The 22,429-nt window shown below is 33.6% G+C and overlaps 1 protein-coding gene across 1 annotated transcript in view; it reads right to left on the bottom strand.

Moving 5' to 3' along the window:
* CD2AP (CD2 associated protein) overlaps positions 1-22,429 on the bottom strand; it is an 84,516-nt gene that overhangs the window by 5,989 nt on the left and 56,098 nt on the right. Inside the window, exons 7-17 of the mRNA XM_065912128.1 lie at positions 21,948-22,026; positions 21,460-21,554; positions 20,952-21,056; positions 19,494-19,530; positions 18,307-18,369; positions 12,777-12,948; positions 12,263-12,405; positions 5,318-5,430; positions 4,532-4,633; positions 3,252-3,421; positions 1,470-1,533 (exon numbers count right to left, since the gene is read on the bottom strand). Of these exons, the coding sequence (XP_065768200.1) occupies positions 1,470-1,533; positions 3,252-3,421; positions 4,532-4,633; positions 5,318-5,430; positions 12,263-12,405; positions 12,777-12,948; positions 18,307-18,369; positions 19,494-19,530; positions 20,952-21,056; positions 21,460-21,554; positions 21,948-22,026 (1,143 nt within the window). The remainder of the gene's footprint in view (positions 1-1,469; positions 1,534-3,251; positions 3,422-4,531; positions 4,634-5,317; positions 5,431-12,262; positions 12,406-12,776; positions 12,949-18,306; positions 18,370-19,493; positions 19,531-20,951; positions 21,057-21,459; positions 21,555-21,947; positions 22,027-22,429) is intronic.

Below are 22,429 nucleotides of genomic sequence, written 5' to 3'. Positions count from 1 at the left end.
TCTCCTGGGCACAGGTGAGCACCATGGATACACGGAGAGGAGGGCTGAGGACAGCACTGCAGGAGCACCTCACTTAGGTGAGGAGGGATGAGAAGTCGGACAGAAGAATGCAGGGTCACAGAAACCAGAACACACTTTGAAAAGGAGAAACGTGAAGTGCTGGAGAAACTGAAGAGACATAGGAGTTGTCATTAGAAAGCCAAAATGCAAGGGTTGAGGACTGAATTAAAAGTGAAGAATCCGTGACTGCAAATCTATGCTTTTCTTGTGCTTTTGCTGGTCTTGGAACAAATGAATCACGAGTGAAAAGAGAAAACTACAGATCAAGAGGGTAGCAAGACCTAAAGGGGGGCTTTTTATTTTTGAATAAAGAGGAAAATTGAGTATTTTCAGGCAAAGAAAGCAGAGTACCAATAAAGGGTACCTGTCAGATAAAAAGAATAAAAATGGAGTTTTGATAATCTGCCAAATACCTTCACGTATATATCTCAACAAGTAAAGCTAAACCAGGTAAGTGACTTCCTCATTCAAGCTGTGAAACTTAATACCTAAGAGCAAAGGTTCTGGAGTCTGACTGCTTCTGTTAAAAAATGTTAGCTCCACTGCTGACTTAATCATTCTAAACCCTAGTTTCCTCACTCTTAAAATAGGAACAATGATGCTTACAAGTTATTATGTGTCCAATGAGACAATGTTCAGGAAGTGCTAAGTCTGACATATGCACAGTTCTGAACTGAAAGTCACAAGGCTACGTCAGAAAAGGAGCTCAAGTTTTTTTTAACACGTTCCATGTTTGCTGTTCCACAGTGAGAACAAAAAGAAACAGGGTAAATAAGAAGGTAAGGTAAAATAGGGAGGAGTATGCAAGACTTAAATACAAACTGGGAAGAGCCTCTTAAGAAAAGGAGGAAACACCTGTTATGCAGAAAAAAAAAACTCAAACACAAAAAAACACAAATGAAGACAGAAGTCAGTGAGGATGGGAAAAAAGGAAGATAAATAAGTGAAACTGTCAGTCATCAGCAGAGTGAAGATGATGATACATTAGCTGTAAAGTAAAATTAATTCAGTGAGAAATCGAATTCATCAAATCTAAAGCCATTTCATTGCCATTACCACTACCCCTGCCCCCAAGCAAAAAAAGGAAAAACAAGTTTAACTGTGAAGAAAACTACAGGTCAAGAGAGAAACAGTGCAAAAGATCTAGAACTAGACACTTTTAAGAGACAAGAACGATGTCTGCTTTATTCAGGCCGACAAGAGTGAACACTCAAAAACATTTGCAGAATGAATGAATGGAATGCGGCAGGGAGTCAGCAAGAGATTAATTAAATGGTGACCCATGGTAGGGAGTGTCCAACCAAAGCAGGATAGCATAATTTGTGGTGGAACCAATCGCCCAGTTGGGTTGGAAGAAACATGTCTAGTTTATGCTGACTACAATCTCAATGCTGGAAGAGATGAATTACCTCTAGATTACTTCTCATTTCCTTCTCTTCTTCCAAATCTTTTCGTAGTTTATCCAGTTCTTTCCTAAAAACAAAGTTATTTATTGCTGTTAAGTCTTTCGATTAATAAATGTATTTGAGTAAGGCAAACAAATCTGTTGGCTGATATCCCAGAACATAAGAAAAATTTTGCAAAGGAAACAACCATGTTGATTAGAAAAACCTCAAATTCTCTAGATGAAACAATTCAAAGTGACAGTTAAAAACACAGCAAAAGGAGGGAAAACTTGAGAGAACAAATTATTAAGTGAATACAGGTAATTTTCCATATTCAGTTATCATCCATTTCCAAGACAGGACACACAGCTCAAATAAGGTGGTAAAATGAACGTCAAAATATGTGACGGGGCAAAACAAATTATAGTTTTTAATATAATAAACCTGAACTTAACATACATCTTTTTCTTTTTTAAACTTAACTTAAATATTACATTAAAATCCAAAATTCAAACCAATAACAAAAAGCTTCAGCCAGCAATTCCTCTCCTATAACTCATGTTTTCATTTTTCTAGGCTTTTGTCTTTTTATGAAGTCATTTTTCCTTCGATTTCATTTTCCAAGAGGAATTCAAGACTTTTAAAATAGTCTTTGGAAAGACTTTTAAAAGATCTGATATATACACTTTAAACTATAGGTCATTAGTATTTTTATTCATTCTACAGCTTATTTAAGAGCATCCACAGGCAATCTGTACATGTATTTCTTAGTTCTTAACAGCACACTTGGCATAACAAATGTAAGATGGCCCAACCTATTTATTTTATAAATACCCAACTCAACCCTAGCAAAAAGTGATCCAAGTCCTCTGAGAAGAAAACCAAATATACATGCAGACACATCCCAGATCCAAAATAAGATGAATCTTATTTGCTAATACTTTTAAGACTAATTAACCCCTGTGTTTGACATTTCTAGCCTCAAATTATATTTTTCAGGTTTAGCTATACTATAACATGTACTACTACTTCACTTCTTTTTATGGCTGCAGTCAGGTATCCCACTGAATGGCTGGACCACACACTGTTTCCTCATTCATCAACTGATGGACATTTAGGCTGTTTGCACTTTTTGGCTATTATGAATAACACTACATATGATTTTTGTACAAGTTTTTGTTTGAACACTTGTCTTCAATTCTCTTGGACAGCATTATACCTTGGAGAGGAATTGCTGGATCATATGGGAACATGACAGTTAACTTTCTGAGTAACTGGCAGGCTGTTTTCCAGAGTGGCTGTACCATTTTACATGCCCACTCGCAATGCATGAGGATTCCAATTTCCCACATCCTTGCAAACGCTTGTTATCACTCATAGTTTTTATTAGGCCATCTGAGTGGGCATGAAATGGTATCTCACTGTGGCTGTGATGTGTGTGTGCCGATGGCCAGTGGTGCTGAACATCTTGTCGTGTGCCCAGTGGCCACTTTTCTGTAATTAAACTGCTGGAACCTAGTCTAATCGAGCTACTCTTCCTGTTTCCACTGGTTTGCCTTTTTCATAATCAGGCTAGGTTTTCTTATTCAAGCTTTACAATTCTTAATTGGAATAACTAGAATTAGTAACTGAGTTTCTAATTATTCTGTTTTCTAATTCAAGCTTTTTGCCAAGAGGAGAGAGACACTATTAAATTTCTTTGAAAACAAACTTGCTCACACTAGAAACTTCTTTACCTGATATAATTTGGAAGGACTCTTTACACATGTGTTAAGTAGTACTCAAAAGAACACAAGGGCTACTTACCCATGGTCCTTTTTCAGTGCTTCCACAACACACAGCAATTCAACAATCTGAGCTTTAAGTTCATCCAAGGAATTTTCTGCTTCTACCTTAGCTTTGATTTCTAATGGAGTTAGAAAAGTAGCTGTATTTGGTTTAGAAGTACTTGAAGGTGTTGGAAGGTGCACAGGCGGCTGAAAACATAATAAACAGAAAATTTTTATTTTATCTGTATTTCTATTTAATAAGTTCAAAAGATTTTTTTTTTTACCACAAGGAGATAAATAACTGAAGTAATACTTCCAAGATAAATGATAAACTTGAAAATCCAAAAAAAAGCAGCCTGATGTTCACAACTGGAAAAAAACCACTAAATGACCAAAGAATAAGCCTGTAATTACTAAGGGTTTTTCTGAGAAATGTCAAAGGTTTCATTTAAGAAAAAAATCCATCAGATTTATCTTATGGTTGCCGAGTGGAGCATCTAGAAGCAAGAATATAAAGGCATTATTAAGGTACTACTTTGATCCTTCATATTAAACAGTTACTGTTTAGAATATCCAAAGAGCACAAAAGAAAAGCAACTACAAAGAATGCAAAAAAAAAAAAAAAAAAAAAAAAAAATGCAGTAAGCCCAAAGAGGCATTAAAATGAATCCATGGCCTGATACCCTTTTCCTATTTCACTTAGGTAACACCAGGTATTGATAAAATTTCGACAGACTGCTGTCAGCTGAGAGAATCAGATTAAGTGTTATCTGATAATCTGAATGGCAGTCAGATGCCCTGCAATGAATGTGAGGAACAGGAATAATCTTCTCAAACAAAAGATGTGTGCCAGTTGTTGTAATACTTTAAATTAAGTGGCAATGGTCTAGAAAGGGCCCTCAATACCATGTAACAGATGGAAGAATCCAAGTTATTCTACCATTCATTCCCGTGTGCATTCAGTGTTTATTATGATGTCAAGCTCACTATGTTGTAAGGAGTAAAGAACTGTTGGCTTCTGCCCAACAGGGCATGTTTTAATGGGAAATGAAACATATGTATAGATCTATGCCTTAAAAATTATGAAACATGTAGCATTTGTGCTACTCATTTAAAATAATGTAACCCTCCTAAAATGAGATCTACAGAGAATAATGCAACTTCAATTTAACAGTAATCATTTTATTTAGTTTTAGTAGGCATTATTTCTTGGCTTAAGAAATAATCCTTCCTGACAGACACTTTTAAACCCCATAATTCTGATGTTCACAAAGAACGCTACAAATTATACAAGTCTTGTGCCACAATGCAGCTCACCTTTGGAGAGTAGCAAGAATCCCTCTTGTGTTCAGGTGGCTTTAGGTTGGCACTGTCATCTTCTTTCGGTAACTTCAAGGTTTTTTCTGGGCTGTGAGTTGGCTAAAGGATTTTTTTTTTTTAATCAAGAAACAGAAAACACCAAAGAAAGAAAAGGTAGTAGGCATCTGGATAATAAAGTAAGCAACTTTTATCACTGTTTTCAGCAGCTACTGTTCCAGGTATCCCGTTGTTGTTAAGAGGATGTGACATAATTTCATGCTGAATAACATAGTTGCATAACGTAAGCATGGAAAAACAGCTTCTCTATTAACAACAAAAATTTTCTCTACTTACGTTAACTTAAAGAATGCTTAAGAGGGAATACATTAACACTTAAAGTACTACTAGTATCCCAGGCGATGTACAGAAAGAATAAAAAGAAGTTATAGGGGGTGGGGAATGCTCTCATTTTTTCCTGAAGTGAACATGTACCACGCAATTCTAATGACTGCTGTCGGACAAGTAGATTACACAGGTCCCCTGTCTCCTTTCGACACTGCTCTATGGTTATGGTCTTAGGACAACTCCATTTCTGATTCTGTAATCTTCCATTCCACATTCTGTGGAAATGAACAGGTCTCTTTCCCCGTATTTCTTAAAATATAACCCTTGGCCACTTACATATAGCTGTCTTTCTGATTTGTTAAACTTCAGTGGAACTATAAATTCCCTCTCTTTCTTATCTTCAGAAGGACTCTGGATTTGCTAAGTGGTCTGTGCTTCACAACAGTAAATGTAACTCACAGAATGTCCACCATTGAAGCGGCCAGGCAGTCTTCTTCCAGGCATCTTCGGTCTATTTGCAGTGAGATGTAGTAAGTTTTCTGAGGAAGCTATGTCATCAAAATTTACAAGATCTGGAGAATAAAAGTAAACATATCTATTAAGAGATAACGGCACATTTTAAAAATGTAAAAAAGAATGCCTCTGTATTTTCAACAAACTATAAAATCAGAAAAAGTACCACTAAGACTCACAAGTTGACCTGTGCTTTTCATATGCATTTGGAAAAGGACACTCACCCTCAAACACAAACATCCTCTTTACCTGATACATTTTATATATCAACAATATAAAGTTCATGTCTTCAATAGAGACTTAGACCTCAACAAAGTTCTTATTGAAAGGTATAAATCTGTACCATAAGCTGTGTGTGTGTTAGTTGCTCAGTCATGTCCGACTCTTTGTGATCCTGTGGACTGTAGCCTGGCAGGCTCCTCAGTCCACGGAATTTTCCAGGCAAGAATACTGAAGTGGATTGCCATTTCCTACTCCAGGGGATCTTCCTGACCCAAGGATTGAATCCAGGTCTCCCTGCATTGCCAGCAGATTCTTTACGGTCTGAGCCACCAGGGAAGCCAGTAGTATGAAAAAGCCAGTCTTCCTAAGTTCTTACTCAGAAAAAAAAATCTACTTCAACTCAGAATTAATTACAACATATCAAAAAATTAACTCATGGAATGTGTATTAAAGTTCAAGTAATATCCTAATATCAAAATTTTAAAAACTCAATTTTATCTGAAACCCTGCTGCTTTCCAACTACATTTCTTAAGGTAAAGATAAAGTGTAATTTAATATCTTTTTACACTTATGTGTACAGTATATTGTAGCTGGGCCTCGACCTGTTTATACTTCACTGCACTTCTGTTCAGATAGTATCCATGTGTAGGAATCAGACAACAGTCATAAATCTGAGGCAGATTCAGATAGCAAGGGAAGATGCTACATACATCATCCATGTACTTTCCCATCACCAAAGGCTGGTTGACCTTTCATTCAGTATCTTGAGTTTGACAAATTTAGGTTAATTTGCAATTCTGAAACAATGGTATATAATACCTTCCCTTTTGCTAGATGGTCCAGAAAACCTTGCTGAAGGAGCTGATCTTTAATTTTGAATCCCAGATATCTATAAGTGGTATAAGAACCCTAAGGTTAATTCCAGACATTTCCACTATTATTAAAATGTCTCTCTGGCCCAGATTCCAAACAAAGAATATTAATCGCAGCCAATATGCCATCACTCATTTCAGCAGCAGGCATCTTTTGCCTTGTCTTCCAAGTATGGAATCATTCTTCATGATGCCACTGCCTGGAAGTTTAAAATGCTTCCTGTCAAATATTTAGATGTACAAAGTCAGAGAACTGTTATTTCTTAAAAGAGGTCCAAAGATAGTTATTATTATTGCCCTTAAAACTTAATCAATTTTCATATTCTAAATAATTTAGAGAATTTTTTTTAAAGGGATGGAAGACACAGAGGTAAAACAGGAAGAGGTTACTACTACTTGGCAATATGCATTCTATAACAACTGTAAGTATTTATTGACCTCTGTTAATTCTTTTCCATCTTCATGTTCTGGGGTTGCTTTATGTGTTCTATCTTGGATCTAGTCACTAGGCTAATATATCACAACAGGCAATCTAATATGCTTGGTTTGATTTCTGTCTTTAATTGTTCAGTAAGTGTCCATAAATAATTATAATATACACCAAAGCAAAATAAGAAACACAGTGGCTTTAATGGAAAATGCATTATATAATGTGAGAGATCTTGAGTTTAAATATATAGCTAAATATCTCATTTGTTAATTACTGCATAAACGAAGGAAACAGTATTTTAAAAGGTGTTAAAAATATGCTATAGTTTGAAAGGTTAGAAATTGCTTTTTAAACTGATAAATACATATTGACAACCTACAAAAAAATCTTGAAAAGCACAATCCAGTAATTTTTGCCTATGGAGATTATTTTCAAATGCATATTTAAGCAACATGCAAAAAGAAAAAGAAATAAAAACACAAGATGAAGATAAATGAAATTAAAAAGGTAAATGAAAGTAGGATTTACAAAATTATATATCATGCTCATGTAAAATGCCTTCTATATGGTCCAATTTTGGGCCACAACACCAAGACAAGTAATTTTACTATTCTAATACTCTCTCAGGTCCTCCATTTAAGTCACTGGGTTAGTAAAATGAAATAGTGCACATTTCTGACTCATGATATGTTTGAATGCTTTTAATTTTATTTAAGAGTGGTATCAGTGAATCTATATTTTACACATGGCATAAAAGGCATGACAGTCACTTAACTCCTGCCATCACATGGCCCCTCTGCCTGCCATATACACTTTTACACATTGCCAAAGACACTGAATTTTTTTAAAATCAAAATGAAATATAAAATTTGGGAAGAAAATAAACTGACTTTCATGATCGTCAATTAAAAAAAAACTTTTATCAAAAGAATATTTTAAACTAACTAATCAAGAAAAAATTTCCAATATGAATTTTATTTTATTTTAAAATGGAAAACCAAAAGGGTTAGAATAGACAGACAAACATGTACACTTTAGTAAAATCACAAAGAAAACTCAATGTGCACCACCTATTTATACTGAGTATATTATTTTGATTTCTTTTATAAATTGTCATCTTACCAAAATGGAGAAAGGTAGGATAATTTCCTGACACGTAAGAAGGGAAACATGGCAAACAGGCTAGGAAACAAAATCTGGAAAGAAAGGTCAAGGGTAGGAGAGTGTCTAGGAAAAGACTAAACCAAAAAATTATTTTACAAAGCAGGAAAAAGGAACAGTCGTAAATGAACAGAACCACTTCATGTTTAGCAGATACTGCAGCTTATCTAAACTTACATTAAGATGTGTACTAGGTTTTAGATTTATTCTTTTGTGTTTCATAAGGAAAAACTATGATTAGTACTAATTTCAACATACATTAAACTAGAAAGAAGCCTTTTTAAAAGTCACTCACTTAACACCACAACAATTTCTAAAAGGATGTTTTAGTACTAAAACTAGAGGTCAGAGTAAATAAATCAACACATTAACAACTCATTGACATAATTGCAACTGAAATTAAACCACCTCTTGTCAAGTTTTAGTCCTCAGCACATGACAGCAGTTACAATAAGACAGGTAGTCTCAATTCTGGTGTAATAGGGAAAAAAAGCCGAGTATTATTTTTAAATCTCTCACCATAAAAATACAACTCAACGTAACACTTAAAATCGCCCACATAAACTAACGAAAATTCAATTGTGCCTTACGTGATACTCTCTATAATGATATTATCAAGGAAATTATTATTAGAAAATAAAAATTTGTAATTACTGCCCTTATTTCCCAGGTAGATTCTACATTTTGGGATACAGTGTTTTCTTTTTGGTTTGAATCCTAGCTTAGATGCAAGTTCACTTTTTAAAGCGTCTACCGCTCAACAGGCAGACATCATATTAGAAAAATCTCACCATAAGTTGAATAAATGTTGAGAAATTAATTTAAACAAAATAGATCAATTATTAAATAGAACTGAAGCGAAAGAACACCATTCTACTTAACAATGATGACTTTCAGATCAAATAATGTATGTATTTCTAATATTTCTTTTAATGCAAGAAGAATTTATCACAGAAAGATAATCAAACAGAATAAAATACTACACTCTAAGAATACTTCATCAATTGTCCTTTCTCAATGAAATAGCTGTTTCCACTAAATTTTCTATTTGGAAGTTTAAAATATTTATAAACCAATTATACTTTCTGGAAAACTTATTATTTTAGAAATATTTAGACTATGTGAACTTTATAATTAACCTGTAGTAGCAATAAGGTTATCCTAAACCAATTTTTGATGAAGTGTTGGAAAAAGAGAGGAAAAAAAAATTAAAACATGCTTTGACAGCTCTGCAATGTACAGTGCTACCTTTTTCATATGAGAATATTTATGAAGAAATTTTTTAACAAACTGAAACAAATTAAGTATTCTAGGAATGTTTTTCTTATGTGAACAAAAGTCAGACTCAATATTTATACACATGAATATATATGTTTATATATGGCTTTATATATAAGGAAATCAAATTGGAGAGTAGGGAAAAGAATTTACATCCTTAACAGACAAGAGTAGATACATCAGAGATATAAGGGATCATTTGATTGTTAGATAAGTGAGAAAACTGAGAAACATGCCAATTACCTACCAACTAGTAATTTAAAACCCACATTTTTTAACAGCAAATTCTACTATATCATTTCACCTCAAATTATTATTTTACAAAACAATTAAATTCTAAGGAGACTTTCATGTATGTTTCAGACTTTCTGGAACTTATGTTAAAGGGCTAGTTTCGTGTCATTTAAAAACTTAAAACTTCACACTGAGCCATGTATGTAAATTAAACCACATCTCAAGGCAAGGCCAAACGTGAGGCTGTATCTGGTAAAGAGCACAGTTCTGTTTTTCTTTAAGGTGCCAGCATCTCGAAGAAGAGGTAAAACAGTACCAGGTACATTTTATACTACAAGTACTAAGAACATGATATTTTAATTTAAATTAAAAAAAGGAAATAAGAAGCCTCTGATCTGAGGCTTGAAACATAAGCCACTTGCTGTCAGCAGCAATGCCTTTTACCTTAGCATACTACTTGTGCCCAAAACACTACTGCAAATACACACCTGCTCAGTAAATATTTGCTACTTAAAATGAACTCAATTTCCAAAGTTTATATTTTCTGAACTTCACAGTGCGATACACCAAAGGCAATGTGATAGTGGAAGATACAAAGACTGCAGCTTGGAAGTTAACTGTTTTTTGACCATTTATAAGTCTTAGCACCTCTAAATTACTTATTCATTTCAACAAAAAAGCTAACTAGAAATCAGAACATTTGAAACCCTGTTCCACAAAGCCTCTAATTTTTAATGAAGAATAAATAATGGTTATGGATATAAGACAAGAAATGGGACCAAAAAACAAAGGAAAAAAATAGAACTTTTCAACCACCAGTAGTCACACATGTCAAGGAAATAAAGCTTGGTATACTCATATACAGATAAGGTATAGGGGGAAAAGTGAAAAATTTGTTTTAATTCACATAAAATTTTTTTGGTAATTTCGAAGACTGAGGAAATGAAATAGAGCAAATGTTAAAGAATGATACAAAGTAACAAAAAATACAGGCAGGGGGGAAAAAAGCTCTAAATATTACACTTTCAGCTACCAAGTCAAAGTGAAATCACTCAGTCGTGTCCGACTCTGTGACCCCATGGCCTGTAACCTGAACCAGGCTTCTTCATCCACGGGATTCTCCAGGCAAGAATACTGGAGTGGGTTGCCATTTCAGCTACCAAAGAGACTTTTTATTAAAATCCAGAACTTCTGTGATAAAAGACTGCAGAAAATGGTGGAAATTCAAAAGATAATAACAATGGATTTTTGATATCCAGAGTTTGTGTTTAATTTTTTCTTTACTACTGAACCCATATTTCTAGCTACATTTAAAATCAAACAGAAAATAGTAAGAACTAATAGAATTAGATTTTTTACTACTAACTTCAATTTTTAAAAAATTAAAGGATTTCTTAAAAAACACAAAGATGATTTTTGTTTTTATTTAACTACCAATAAATAAGAATAATTTTTTACCAAAAACATACTGAATATATTTGAGTGAATGTCTCTAAAATACAATCAACATCTCAATCTCCAGAAATTATTTATAAATATGACTTCATCCAGATCAGGTAGGATCTAAATATATGATGAAAGATCTATAAAACATTCCAATTAAAAAACTATAGGAGGCTATGCTGAAGTCAGAGCTTTTTTACCTCCAAATTAAAGAGAAGGAAGAAAAATACAATCACCTTAAAAATAAGAAAGGAAGCACATTTTATAATACAGTGATAAAAAAATTTTAGTGTAACTGGCCTCAAGTTCAAATGTAAAGAAATGTTAACCTGAAGCTAAAAAATACATTAAGACATTAAAAAAAAAAAAAAAATTAAAGGAAATACCAGAGAACTTTAAGGGGATTTAAAGAATTCTCTTCTGGTTTATGTGATCTTGAACATTTGCTGTAACTGTAACTTACTTTGTTTAGATGCAAAATAGGGAGAAATGGCATCTGCCTCTTAAAGTCAGTGTTAACATAAGAATATATATGAGAAAATGTGTCTAAAATGTTAAAAAAAACCAAAGAACAAATGCAAACTGCTACAAAACAACCATTACCACAAAGTAATGACTGTGTAATGCTTTTTAACAGTGAGACCTTTATCTAGACTTTATCTAGACTTCTCTGATGCAAAAAGAAAAAGGAAAATGACCTCTCAGTATTTCATTTTATAACTGAGACGTATAAAAGACCAGGAGACAAAGAGGATTAATAGGCTTAAAAATGAGTCCTAAAACTGAAGGAATAATATTTAGCTAAAGAAGTAAATCTTGCTATATAGAGAGATAGAGTCATGAAAAGTCTATTTTTCAGAACTGGAAACAACAGTATTTGCAGATTTCAGTGGGAAAAGAAAAATATTCTTCTTAAATATAATCTAGCATGGCACTGAAAGTCTAGTTCATTCATATCTGCCCAAGTTAGGTGGTATGGTCATTCCACTATGAAGCGATAGAATGATAAACGGCTGATCTTTTAATATCCATCTCAGTTCTCTGACCAGTGAGAAAGCTTATGTGAACCATAAATATTTTGTCCATTTATATTCTTTGAGTTTCATTTTCTATTTTGGCTTGAAAGATTTTAAACCAATTTTAATTAATTTCTACTATGTCCACACACAAATCTTATTTTCAGTGGTTTCTGAAAACTGTATTTGCACTTTTTTATTTTTTATGCACCATCTTTCCACATGTTAACTTACCTGTTTCTTTAGAGCTTCTAACTGTAAATGAATCTAGGTCTACTGATTTTGGTCTAAGTGGTAACTGTTCAGAATCTAGCTTTGGTTTTGACACTGGCTCAGTTTCAGATTTTGATGAACTGGTAGAAACATCTCCATTAATCCTGAAATGAGAAGAATCAAACACATGCAAAAGTCATTTGTATCTGAAGCATGACCATCTTTTAACATTGTGATTTAATAGTGCAATACTGATTTTTCTTTTTCATCTATAAAACTATTTCCATAAACATAAACCTCTACCCTAAGACCAATCATAATAAAATTAGAAATATAAATAAAACAGTTTAACATAAGTGTATCTGCCTAGAGTGAACATTAAGATTAATAACATTTACGCAGATTACAGTCTATAAGAAAAAGATGAAAAGCAAGGACTTTAAAAATAACTTTGGGATTTAAAAAGACAGTAGAACCAAAATTATGTCAAAAGCAAGTAAATCAATAAACTAATTTAAAGTTAGATAAAACCTACTTGGTTACAGGAGGTGGTGGAGGAACCGGTTTTTCAGGTCGTTTTGGGTACAACGCTCCAGATCTCAATAAATTATTGGCTTTGGTAGGTGGCACAGGCTTCTTGGGTGGGACTTGTGGAGCAGCTGGTTTAGAAGGTTTCTGTTCCAACGTTGATTTTTCATCTGATTTTTCTATTATTTAAAAATATTTAGAAAGTTACTAACAATCAGAACTATTTTTAAAGCTGTCAGACTAGAAAGGTGTGAAACAAAAAGAAGACACTATTCGTGTATGTGTACACTGTTTTATCTGTTTTAAAGTTATAATATAACTTTAAACTATTTATGAAGTGTTAGTCGCTCAGTCATGTAGAACTCTTTGCGACCCCAGGGACTGTAGCCCTTCTATTCCATTCCCTTCTCCAGGGGATCTTCCCAATTCAAGGATTGAACCTGGGTAGCCTGCATTGCAGGCAGATTCTTTACTGTCTGAGCCACTTTAAACTTAACTGTCATTTTAAAAAACTCTACCCTGGTAGGAAGCGGGACCACTGATAATCTGATTAACAAAGAATGCCTGCTTCTGTCTTCCCACCATCCTTTGCTTTTAGGGTTGGTATTCTACTCCAATATAATCATGTAGAATTTACTCTAAGCAGAAAACAACATTACCTAGACTTAAATCCAGTCCACTTTCTAAAACTGAAGTATAGAGAACTAAAAATGAGTAGGAACTCTAGTGCCATTTAATTTATATTTATTTAAAAATAACCATGATTACGAAAAAAATTTTTTGAAAAACTGAGGCTAGACTGATTAGCTGCAGATAAGAAAATGACAAGCTTATATTTATAATTCTTATCATTATATTAGGAATTTTATTAGTACCATTTTACTTAATAATTTTACAAGATAGTTAAGAAAGTATGCTGGGGAATAAAATTAAGAACAATATCATGTCATGTTAATAAAAATTTTGTCACCAAAAAGACATAGTTATATACATAATGACATAAGTTCTTGTTCCATATTTTATCAGTGGTCACTTGGAAATGCTTTAGAGAAAAACACAGTACTCTGCAAAAAGCAGGAAGTATATCCTTAATTGATTCTACTTTCCTAACGTTTTAGAAAAGTTTAGGACAAAAAACATATATACCCATATTTATCTCACTGAAGTGACCTAAACTGGAATGTGATGTATTTTCAGAAGTCTAAGTACAAAGTTCAAGGAGCTATCATCACAGGAACACAGCTGAGTAACCACTGCTCCCGCCAAGAACTAAGCCTTAGCCACATTAAGTTCCTTCTCTTCGTTCCTCTTTCCAATCACCACCTCAATGCTCCGATCCAAAGGTGTCTTCTAACACGATAGATCACTTCCGAATATTTTAAGTTTACACCAATGAAATCATTATATGCTGCTGTGTGAAACTCTATTGTATTCATTTGTTGCTATGCTATCTATTCTTGCCTGAAGAATCCCATGGACAGAGGAGCCTGGCGGGCTACAGGCTTATGGGGTCACAGAGTCAGACACGACTGAACGACTAACACACACATGCGATACTGTATCCTGGCACATGAATGTACTTCAATTTATTTATCCATTCAACTACTGATAGACATTTTGTGATCTTTCCAATTGAGGGTCAATGCAAACGATGCTATGATAAACTTTGAGTCTTTTGGTGTACATATGGAACACACATTTCCTGTGAGTATATAATTAGAAATAAAAGTGCTGGGCAACAGGGTCAACTGTAGTTCTCAAGGGTAGACATAACGATTTACATTCCCACCTACAATGTATGAGTGTTCTGATAATCTGGATCCTCACCAATGTTTAGCATTGCTAGTCTTTTTTAAAAAGTTTCACTCATGTTGGTGAGAATCTTACTTTTGTTTAAATAAAATTACATTTCCTTCCTGAGTAATGAGTTTGAGTAACTTTTTCCTACTCTGGTAAGAATGAAGCAGGCTACTGAAAGGTATGTCCAGGAAAGTCTTCCCCCAAAGCAGGAGAAAAGCACGTGCTCCTAAGTGTTGGGATCATTACTACCCTGAGGGACAACATGTGTGATGAGCATAGCACCTCTGAGAAAACAGTGAGAATGACGCTGCAAAGCAGGTTTGAGACAACCCAGGCGGAGGCTTGGGCAGGGAGGATGTAAACTCCATTCTCATGATCTGCAAAAGTACCCCATGAAATAATGGGGAGTCACCTAAGAGTCAAAGGTCAGATGGTGATCTGTTTCATGTTTTCTAGTAGCTCCACTTTTATACTTATCAATAAGGCAGGGTTTTTCAAAGGACATGCTCTGTGAAATGGAAATCAAGAGAGAGATAAAAGTAAGGAACACACACTGGAGGAATATACTATATCTCCTGTCAGAAGGCTAAGGCTCCTCCAAGTGGCCCTAGCTATGGTTTGAAAAAGCTGTCTCTTGACTCTGGAACAAGAAAGAGAGATAAACTTATGTTTATTTTTTTAAAGAAATAATGTAATCTATGTCTATAATAGTCAGACCCTCTGAATTGATACTGGCTCTCCCTGAATGCTAGTTAGTAGGCTTTAAAGCACTGACCTTATTATTTCTTCCACCAGATTAAAGTCATGCCAGGTTAAGGAGAACATTTTCAAAATATTAAAAATTGCTTTCTTTGTTGTATTTGTATTTTCACTTATTTAAAAATTTCTTACATTTGTACACCTAAACTTTGAAATCAACACTTCATAGTAAGCTTTAAAATTTTTTCAATGAAGAGTTTTTGTGGTTTTGATAACATTAGAGATAAGGGGGGGGAGGTCTTTTTTATTCGTTCACATAATTACCACTTCTGGCATTCTTCATTACTCTGTGTACACCCAAATGCCAACACAGGATCATTTTCCTTCTGCCAAGAAGAACCTCTTTAAACTGTTCCTGTGTAGTACATACAATCTACTGGCAAAGCATTCTCTCAGATTTTATCTCCAAGTTTTAGTTTTGCCTCCACTGCCTGAAAAGTACTTTTGCTAGGTAGAGAATTCAAAGTTGACAGTTATTTTCTTTCAGACTTTATGTTTTTCTCTTTATCACTGCTTTTCACAGAACTTATTATGATGTGCCTTAAGGTGATTTCCTTTCTGTTTTTTCTGCTTGGAGTTCACTGAGCAACTTGGATTTGTGTGCTTCAAGTTTCTTCCAAATCTAAAGATTTTCAACCATTTCTTCACATGTTTTTTTTCTGTCCCTTCTCTCTCTCATTTCCTCAGGGACTCCATTCACACATAAGTAAAACCATTTTCTTTCTGCTGCCTGATAACTGCTTCTAGACAATAAGCTGGGTTAGGGTGTGGCTCATTGGTTTCAATGATAACTTCTCTCAGTGATAACAGCCCTATGTTATCTGTTGTCCAATGTCTAAAACCACTGTTAAATGTATTTTACCCAGCTTCCTAGTTGTCTAACTCAGGAGGGCAAATTCAGTCCCAGTCACTTCCTCATGACAAAGATTTTGAAAAAATAAATATAATAAAAATGTGTTACCTTCCATTTTGTTTATAAGATCAACTGATTGATTTCAGGAAATATAGGAAGCTACTACCTTATTTTAACAAAACCCTTACCTACTTGATAAAGGGGGCTACAAAACAAATAACATAATGAAAATATTTAGTAACAAACTTCTTACATTTGTGTGTGTGTGTGATGGTTCTATATATCTTTGTATGATGAACTTTTCATGTAGGACAGATATTATAACCAAGTACCAAAATAAACTGATCCAAGATGTGGACCTAACAATAGCTAGCTATATCACAAGACCAATCAAGAAATATCTTTGCATCTAAATTTAAAAATCTCAAATGCAAAAAAGAAAAGGAGGGAGTGGAAGATATAAAAACTTTCCATGGTGAGCCCAGATCGTGAGAAAGAGATAAAGCTATGAAGGTATACGACATTCAGAGTCAAGAGTGTGGTTGCTACATTTAGTGAATAAAGTAAAAGATAATACCAAAAATGTAATTTGGGATCATTCGGACCAGGATGTGGAGCAACAGGAACTCTCACTCACTGTTGGTGGGAATGCAAAATGGTGCAGACACTTTGGAAGACACTTTAACGATTTCTTACAAAACTAAACATGAACCATACGAACAAGTGATTACACCTCGTAGTATTCACCCAAGTGAACTGAAAACTTATGGACACACACAAAGGCTGCTCAAGCGTTACAGCAGCATTATTCTTAACTGCCAAAACCTGAAACCAACTTCAGTAGGTGAATGGAAAAACTGTGGTACATCCAGACACTGGAATATTAATCAACACTGAAAAGAAATGAGCTATTAAACCATGAAAGGACATCGATAAACCCTAAATGAATATTTCAAAGTGAAGACAATGTGTAAAAGCTACGTAGTGTATGATTCCAACTATATGACACTCTAAAACCACAAAACTAGGGAGAAAATTAAAAGATGGGGAGCTGTCAGGGGTTGGGGGAAGGGAGGGATGAAAAGCACAGAACACAGAGGAATTTTAAAGAGGCGCGGCTATTCTGTATGATAGCACAATTATACATCTGCCCAAAGTTATAAAATGTACAATGCCAGAGGTGACCCCCAATGTAAACTAAGGACTTTGGACGATGCTGGGTCAGCAGAGGCGCACTGATCATAACAAGTGAACCACTGCTGGGCACACCGATAGAAGGGAAGGCTGTGCATGCCCAGGGCAGGGAGGATACGGGAACTCTGTGCTTTCTGCTCAGTTCTGCTGTGCTTCTGAAACTTCTAAACAAATTAAAAAAAAAAAAAAAAACTAAAAAATTAATCTGGTAACAATGTGAAATAGAAGCCAGACTAGGGACTGAAATAAGAGAAATCATTAAGTTAAGAAAATACATTAACACTTTAAGCAAGTGACAAGAGCAGGAAGTAGAATCAACACTGGCAGTAGATACAAAAGTATTCTGCAACAGTGACAAGTTTTTTGCAAGTATATATAACCTTCTCTACTAGATACAACCACTGCAGATCTTGTGTACAAGGAGAGGCAGGTATTAACAGTAACAAAACATTTTTTTCCAACAAAATACATACGGTATCTTGAAATACCTTTCCAAGTTTACATGATAAATATACACAGTGAAAATCAAACAATAAATAATAAATCACTTCCACGTTTTAGGTAAGACCTCACTCTTACACCTAAGAAAAAAATTTTTAATAGATTTCAGCTGGGACACTATAAAAATAAGAGTATAACTGTCTAATGTTTAGTTTTCTTACACATTATTAGAAATAACTGATTAAATGCTACATCCTTACTGAAGTGATGGCATAACTTTTTCATGAATGTAAATTGGTATCAGTTTGAGTAAAATCTTAATTACCTATTGATCTGGCCAAACTCCCTCCCAGAAAACCCCAAGAATTTCATAATACATAATGAACACCTGTTAAAAATCAGTGTCAGTGACTCAATGTGGAAATACATTTTTCTCTACACTGATAATGAAAAGAATAATTAGTTTTTGTGATACTGGAAATCACCTCACCTTTTTCCTCAGGCTTTGTGGGAAAATACTTCTTCTCGGTACCTACCAGGTCAGGCTTTGAAACTAAAGGGGGGAATAAAGTTAATACTTTAAAAAAAAGATAGTTTTAGAGCACAAAAGTAATTATACTACTAAAAAGCAAAAAGTTGAAAAAATAAAGTATGATGAAAACATGGTTTAACAAAATGAACACTATACTGCAATCACTCTGTATCCAATCCTGAAGCTGCCACTATCACCACGAGTAAGTGACAGGACTGTGGTCTCAGTTCCTACTCTATCAAGCGAAGGAGTTCACACGCGCTACACCACCACTGCTCAGCAGAACTTTCTGTAATGATGGAAATACTGTTTTTGTATGGTCCAATACTGACCACTGAGACCTGAAATGCTGCTACTGCAACTATGGAATTAACTTTTAAATTTTATTTAATTTTAACTAATGTTAAAAGCCCAATATGACTAGGGGCTAAAAACTCTCCAATGCCAGCTTCTACAAACATTACCTTTAAAGTATCCTTGCTCGGAGATAAGGTTAGCAAACACAAAGCTGAAACTATGGAGGAGGGAAGGACTTGTGTTACTCAAAAAAAAAAAAAGCAAATCTTTCAAGGAAAAAAATTGAACTGCACATTTAAAAATCAGAAGTTATGGGTTAGAACTTAAAGAAATAAAGTCAGATTATAAAACATTAACTCTGGAAAACACTTCTAGGTACTCATCATTTATTCAAGTGTTTAAAAAGGAAAAACAAAAAAAAAAATAAAAATAAAAAGGAAAAACAAAACTCTTCCAGTTTGCTTAAGCATTATCACACTCTTTGAAGAGTATATAAATAAATCAGTACGTGGTTGTGACACTGAAAAATGGATTGCATCTGAAAACTTATCAGCCAGGTAAATATTTAAGATTTAAGCTTAGTCAATTTTCTTAACTCAAAATGTCATAAAATATCCAAATTATTTTCAAAATCCCAATTTTATACGGTTTATATACTTTTAAAAAATACTGATAGCTATTAATACACATGAACAGTCAATTTTCATATATTTTTAAAAATTATATATAGTGTTGTAGCATTTAATTTTTGCTAATTAAAAAAAATGATTTACAGAAGACCCAATTTAATCATTTTAGAACTTAAAAATATAAAAAACAGAAAACTGAATGATCTGTTTCTTACTTACTTGGACCCTTAGCAGGTGGTGGTGGTTTCTTTGGTTTCTATTAAAATAATAATTGTGAAAACAGTAAAACACTTACATATTAAATATTTACAGTTAAACTCTGATCATAAATAATCTAAGTTACATAAATACCTCTCCTTACCCCAAATCTGCTAGAAATTATAAAATGATAAGATCCAAACAACTCCACAAAAGATCACAGACAAAAAATTTATCCTATTAGAACAAATGCCTCCTTGATCAAAATTCAAGTATTTCAAAAATTATCATGGCCTTAGATAAACTTAAAAAATCTTAATGATGAGCAAAAACATTCTTTCCTATTTCCCCTATTTTAAGATTCCTATACACCATTTTACCTCTCTTTACCTGGCAGGGAAAGAAAGAGACTTTATTTTAAAATAAGAGGAATACCTAATAAATATATAGAGCTTTTACTTTTAGATTATTCAGGACTCTCAAAAAGAACATAAAGGCAAAGGTCTATTTTTCAATGTATTAAAATTATCTTGGGTTTACAAGCATTCACTCATTTTTGCCTTAAAAAACCTGAAACACTAAGAGTTCTAATCACACACACACAAAAAAAACCTGAAACGCATTTCTAAGTTTGTGAATTTGGTTTTTCCAAATTAAAAATAACTGATAACCAATACTCCATGAACATCTAATAAGAGCCAAAAAAAGAAAGTGGGTTCATTAACAAGAGTATAAATATGAAGTGTGCAAAAATAAAGCACACCTGAAGCCTGTTGAATTAATAATGAATGAAATTTAGCAAAGGAAGAATCTCAGACAGTGTAAGCCTTCACACATTATCCTTTTGTAATTTACTTTAATTAAAAACTGCAAAGGTTTAGAGATTTCTGCACTGGCTTAAATTAAATATGGCAGACTGCCTTGCTAGAGTTTGCCAGCTCTCTGTGTAAATCTTTTCCTCTTGTTTAAAAATTCATTAATCCCTCCATAGGTGAAAAAAAGGGATCAAATTGTAGAAAAGCAAAAGATCATTGACTCAATCTCACTTTATTCACTGTGAGAAGTGAGATCAATACATTAAATCCTGTAAGGAGGCTAAATAAAGCCTTCTCACTGTCCCAAAAATGCAGTGATAGAGTAACAGTAACCAACAGTACCTTAAAATAAAAATTTTCAACAAAATTAAACATGACTTAAGTCAAGTGCTAACTTGTCTAAATAGTACAGCCAGTCTTTTTTCTTTTAATCATAATAAAGTAATAAAGTCTAAGTTAATTTTTAGTCAAAGGAAAAGAAAAACAGGAACAAAACACAGAAGTGATACATTGTTTTGTTTCACATAATTCAAGTAACTTTTACCTGATTATATAAATCTTAAATTCCTGGAAAATTACTCAGTAACTATGTAAAAAACTTGTTTAAGAAATATTGGCAAAAGGTTTTTTAACTTATCATCATCAATGAAAAAGAAAAGCTTACAGGAAAGTCCTTATCCAGTTCATTTATCTGAACAGCAAAATTGTCTGGAAATACTCCTTCTTTACCATTCAGTTCACCCTTCCACCAGCCAGTTTCTCCAGTTTCCTAAACCGCAAAATGAAGAATAAAGACAATAGTGGTTATGTCTAGATAAGAAAAAAAGTTAGCAACAACATAAGAAAACACTGAATTCCATTAATTTTATAAGGAAAAAATAAAGACCTTAAGCAGACTTTGAGATCCTACTAAAAAAATATATTTCCCCACAACATGAGGGTTAAAAATAATTTCCAATACATCAATTATAACAATAATAGACAATAAACATTTGCTTAAAAAAAAACCTTTCTGATCACTTACTATATGCCAGGTTCTCAGGTCACAGAAATAAACATGATAAAGTCCCAGGTCTTTCATAGCTTACCTTCTAGTGTGAATGAAGACTACTGAAAAAATATTTCTATGAATAAATTAAGTTATTCACTGAAAAACTTGAGAAGTATCTTACCTTACTTATCAACTGTATTATCTCCCCCTCTTTAAAAGTCAGTTCGTCTTCATTAGTACCTTCATAGGCAAATAGCGTTCTACAGTATTCCTTAGCTAAAATGAAAAACATAAATAAAGTTTATATATAAATTACTTCTTTCAACAAATACTTATTAAGCCTCCATTTTGTCTAAAGAAATGAACACTAGAAGCTTTTAGATGATTTCAATAATTTTAGCCAATTTACTTCATGTTGAATTAAATAACAAGTTTCATTAATCATTCATTCAAATAGTTACTATGTGCCTACCTGTTCCAGGCACAGTTCTAACTGTACTGGATACATCAATGAACAAAGCATCCAAAACTCTTTGACCTCATGGTGTTCACATCTAGGAGGATTTAATACTCTGATGAAGTAGTACAATGTAACAAGTGTCTTCAACAAGTCTAATAATATATTTGAGCATGCTTCACTCAACATAAACATTTCATTCAAAAACTTACCTTTAATTTTACCTTCAGTGTCTGTTTTTGTTATCTCCACACACTGAGTTTTGGATCCTAGTGACTGTGTGATTAAAGGCTAGAATAGAAAGAACAGTATCACCTATTTTAAGTTATAACAAAGCTAATAATCTTAAACATCATTTCCATAAACAGTTATAGAGCTTTCCCTAACAGTACTTATAATCAGGTTAGTAATACGACTGAAAACTTTGCCATGAAACAGATAAATATCTGAAAAGCTATTTAAATGACAGCCCAGAACTTCCAGTTTTAAAACTCTCTGTCTTAAGGATAACAAACATACTCTGACACCCAAAATGCTGTGATTTATTTTAGAACCTCCAAAACAAATAAAAATAGCATTTGAAAATGTACCATGTACCAATCTCTGAGCTAATAAGCACTTTACATGCCTTGTAATTTAATCCTCGGGACAATCAGAATAAAGCAGGCACTATCAGTAACTCTTTTTATAAGTC

Source organism: Muntiacus reevesi, chromosome 20 (genome assembly GCF_963930625.1).
Source record: "Muntiacus reevesi chromosome 20, mMunRee1.1, whole genome shotgun sequence".
NCBI lineage: Eukaryota > Metazoa > Chordata > Mammalia > Artiodactyla > Cervidae > Muntiacus > Muntiacus reevesi.
The sequence above is the reverse complement of the archived record's forward strand: the minus strand, read 5'-3'. Positions and strand labels throughout refer to the sequence as shown.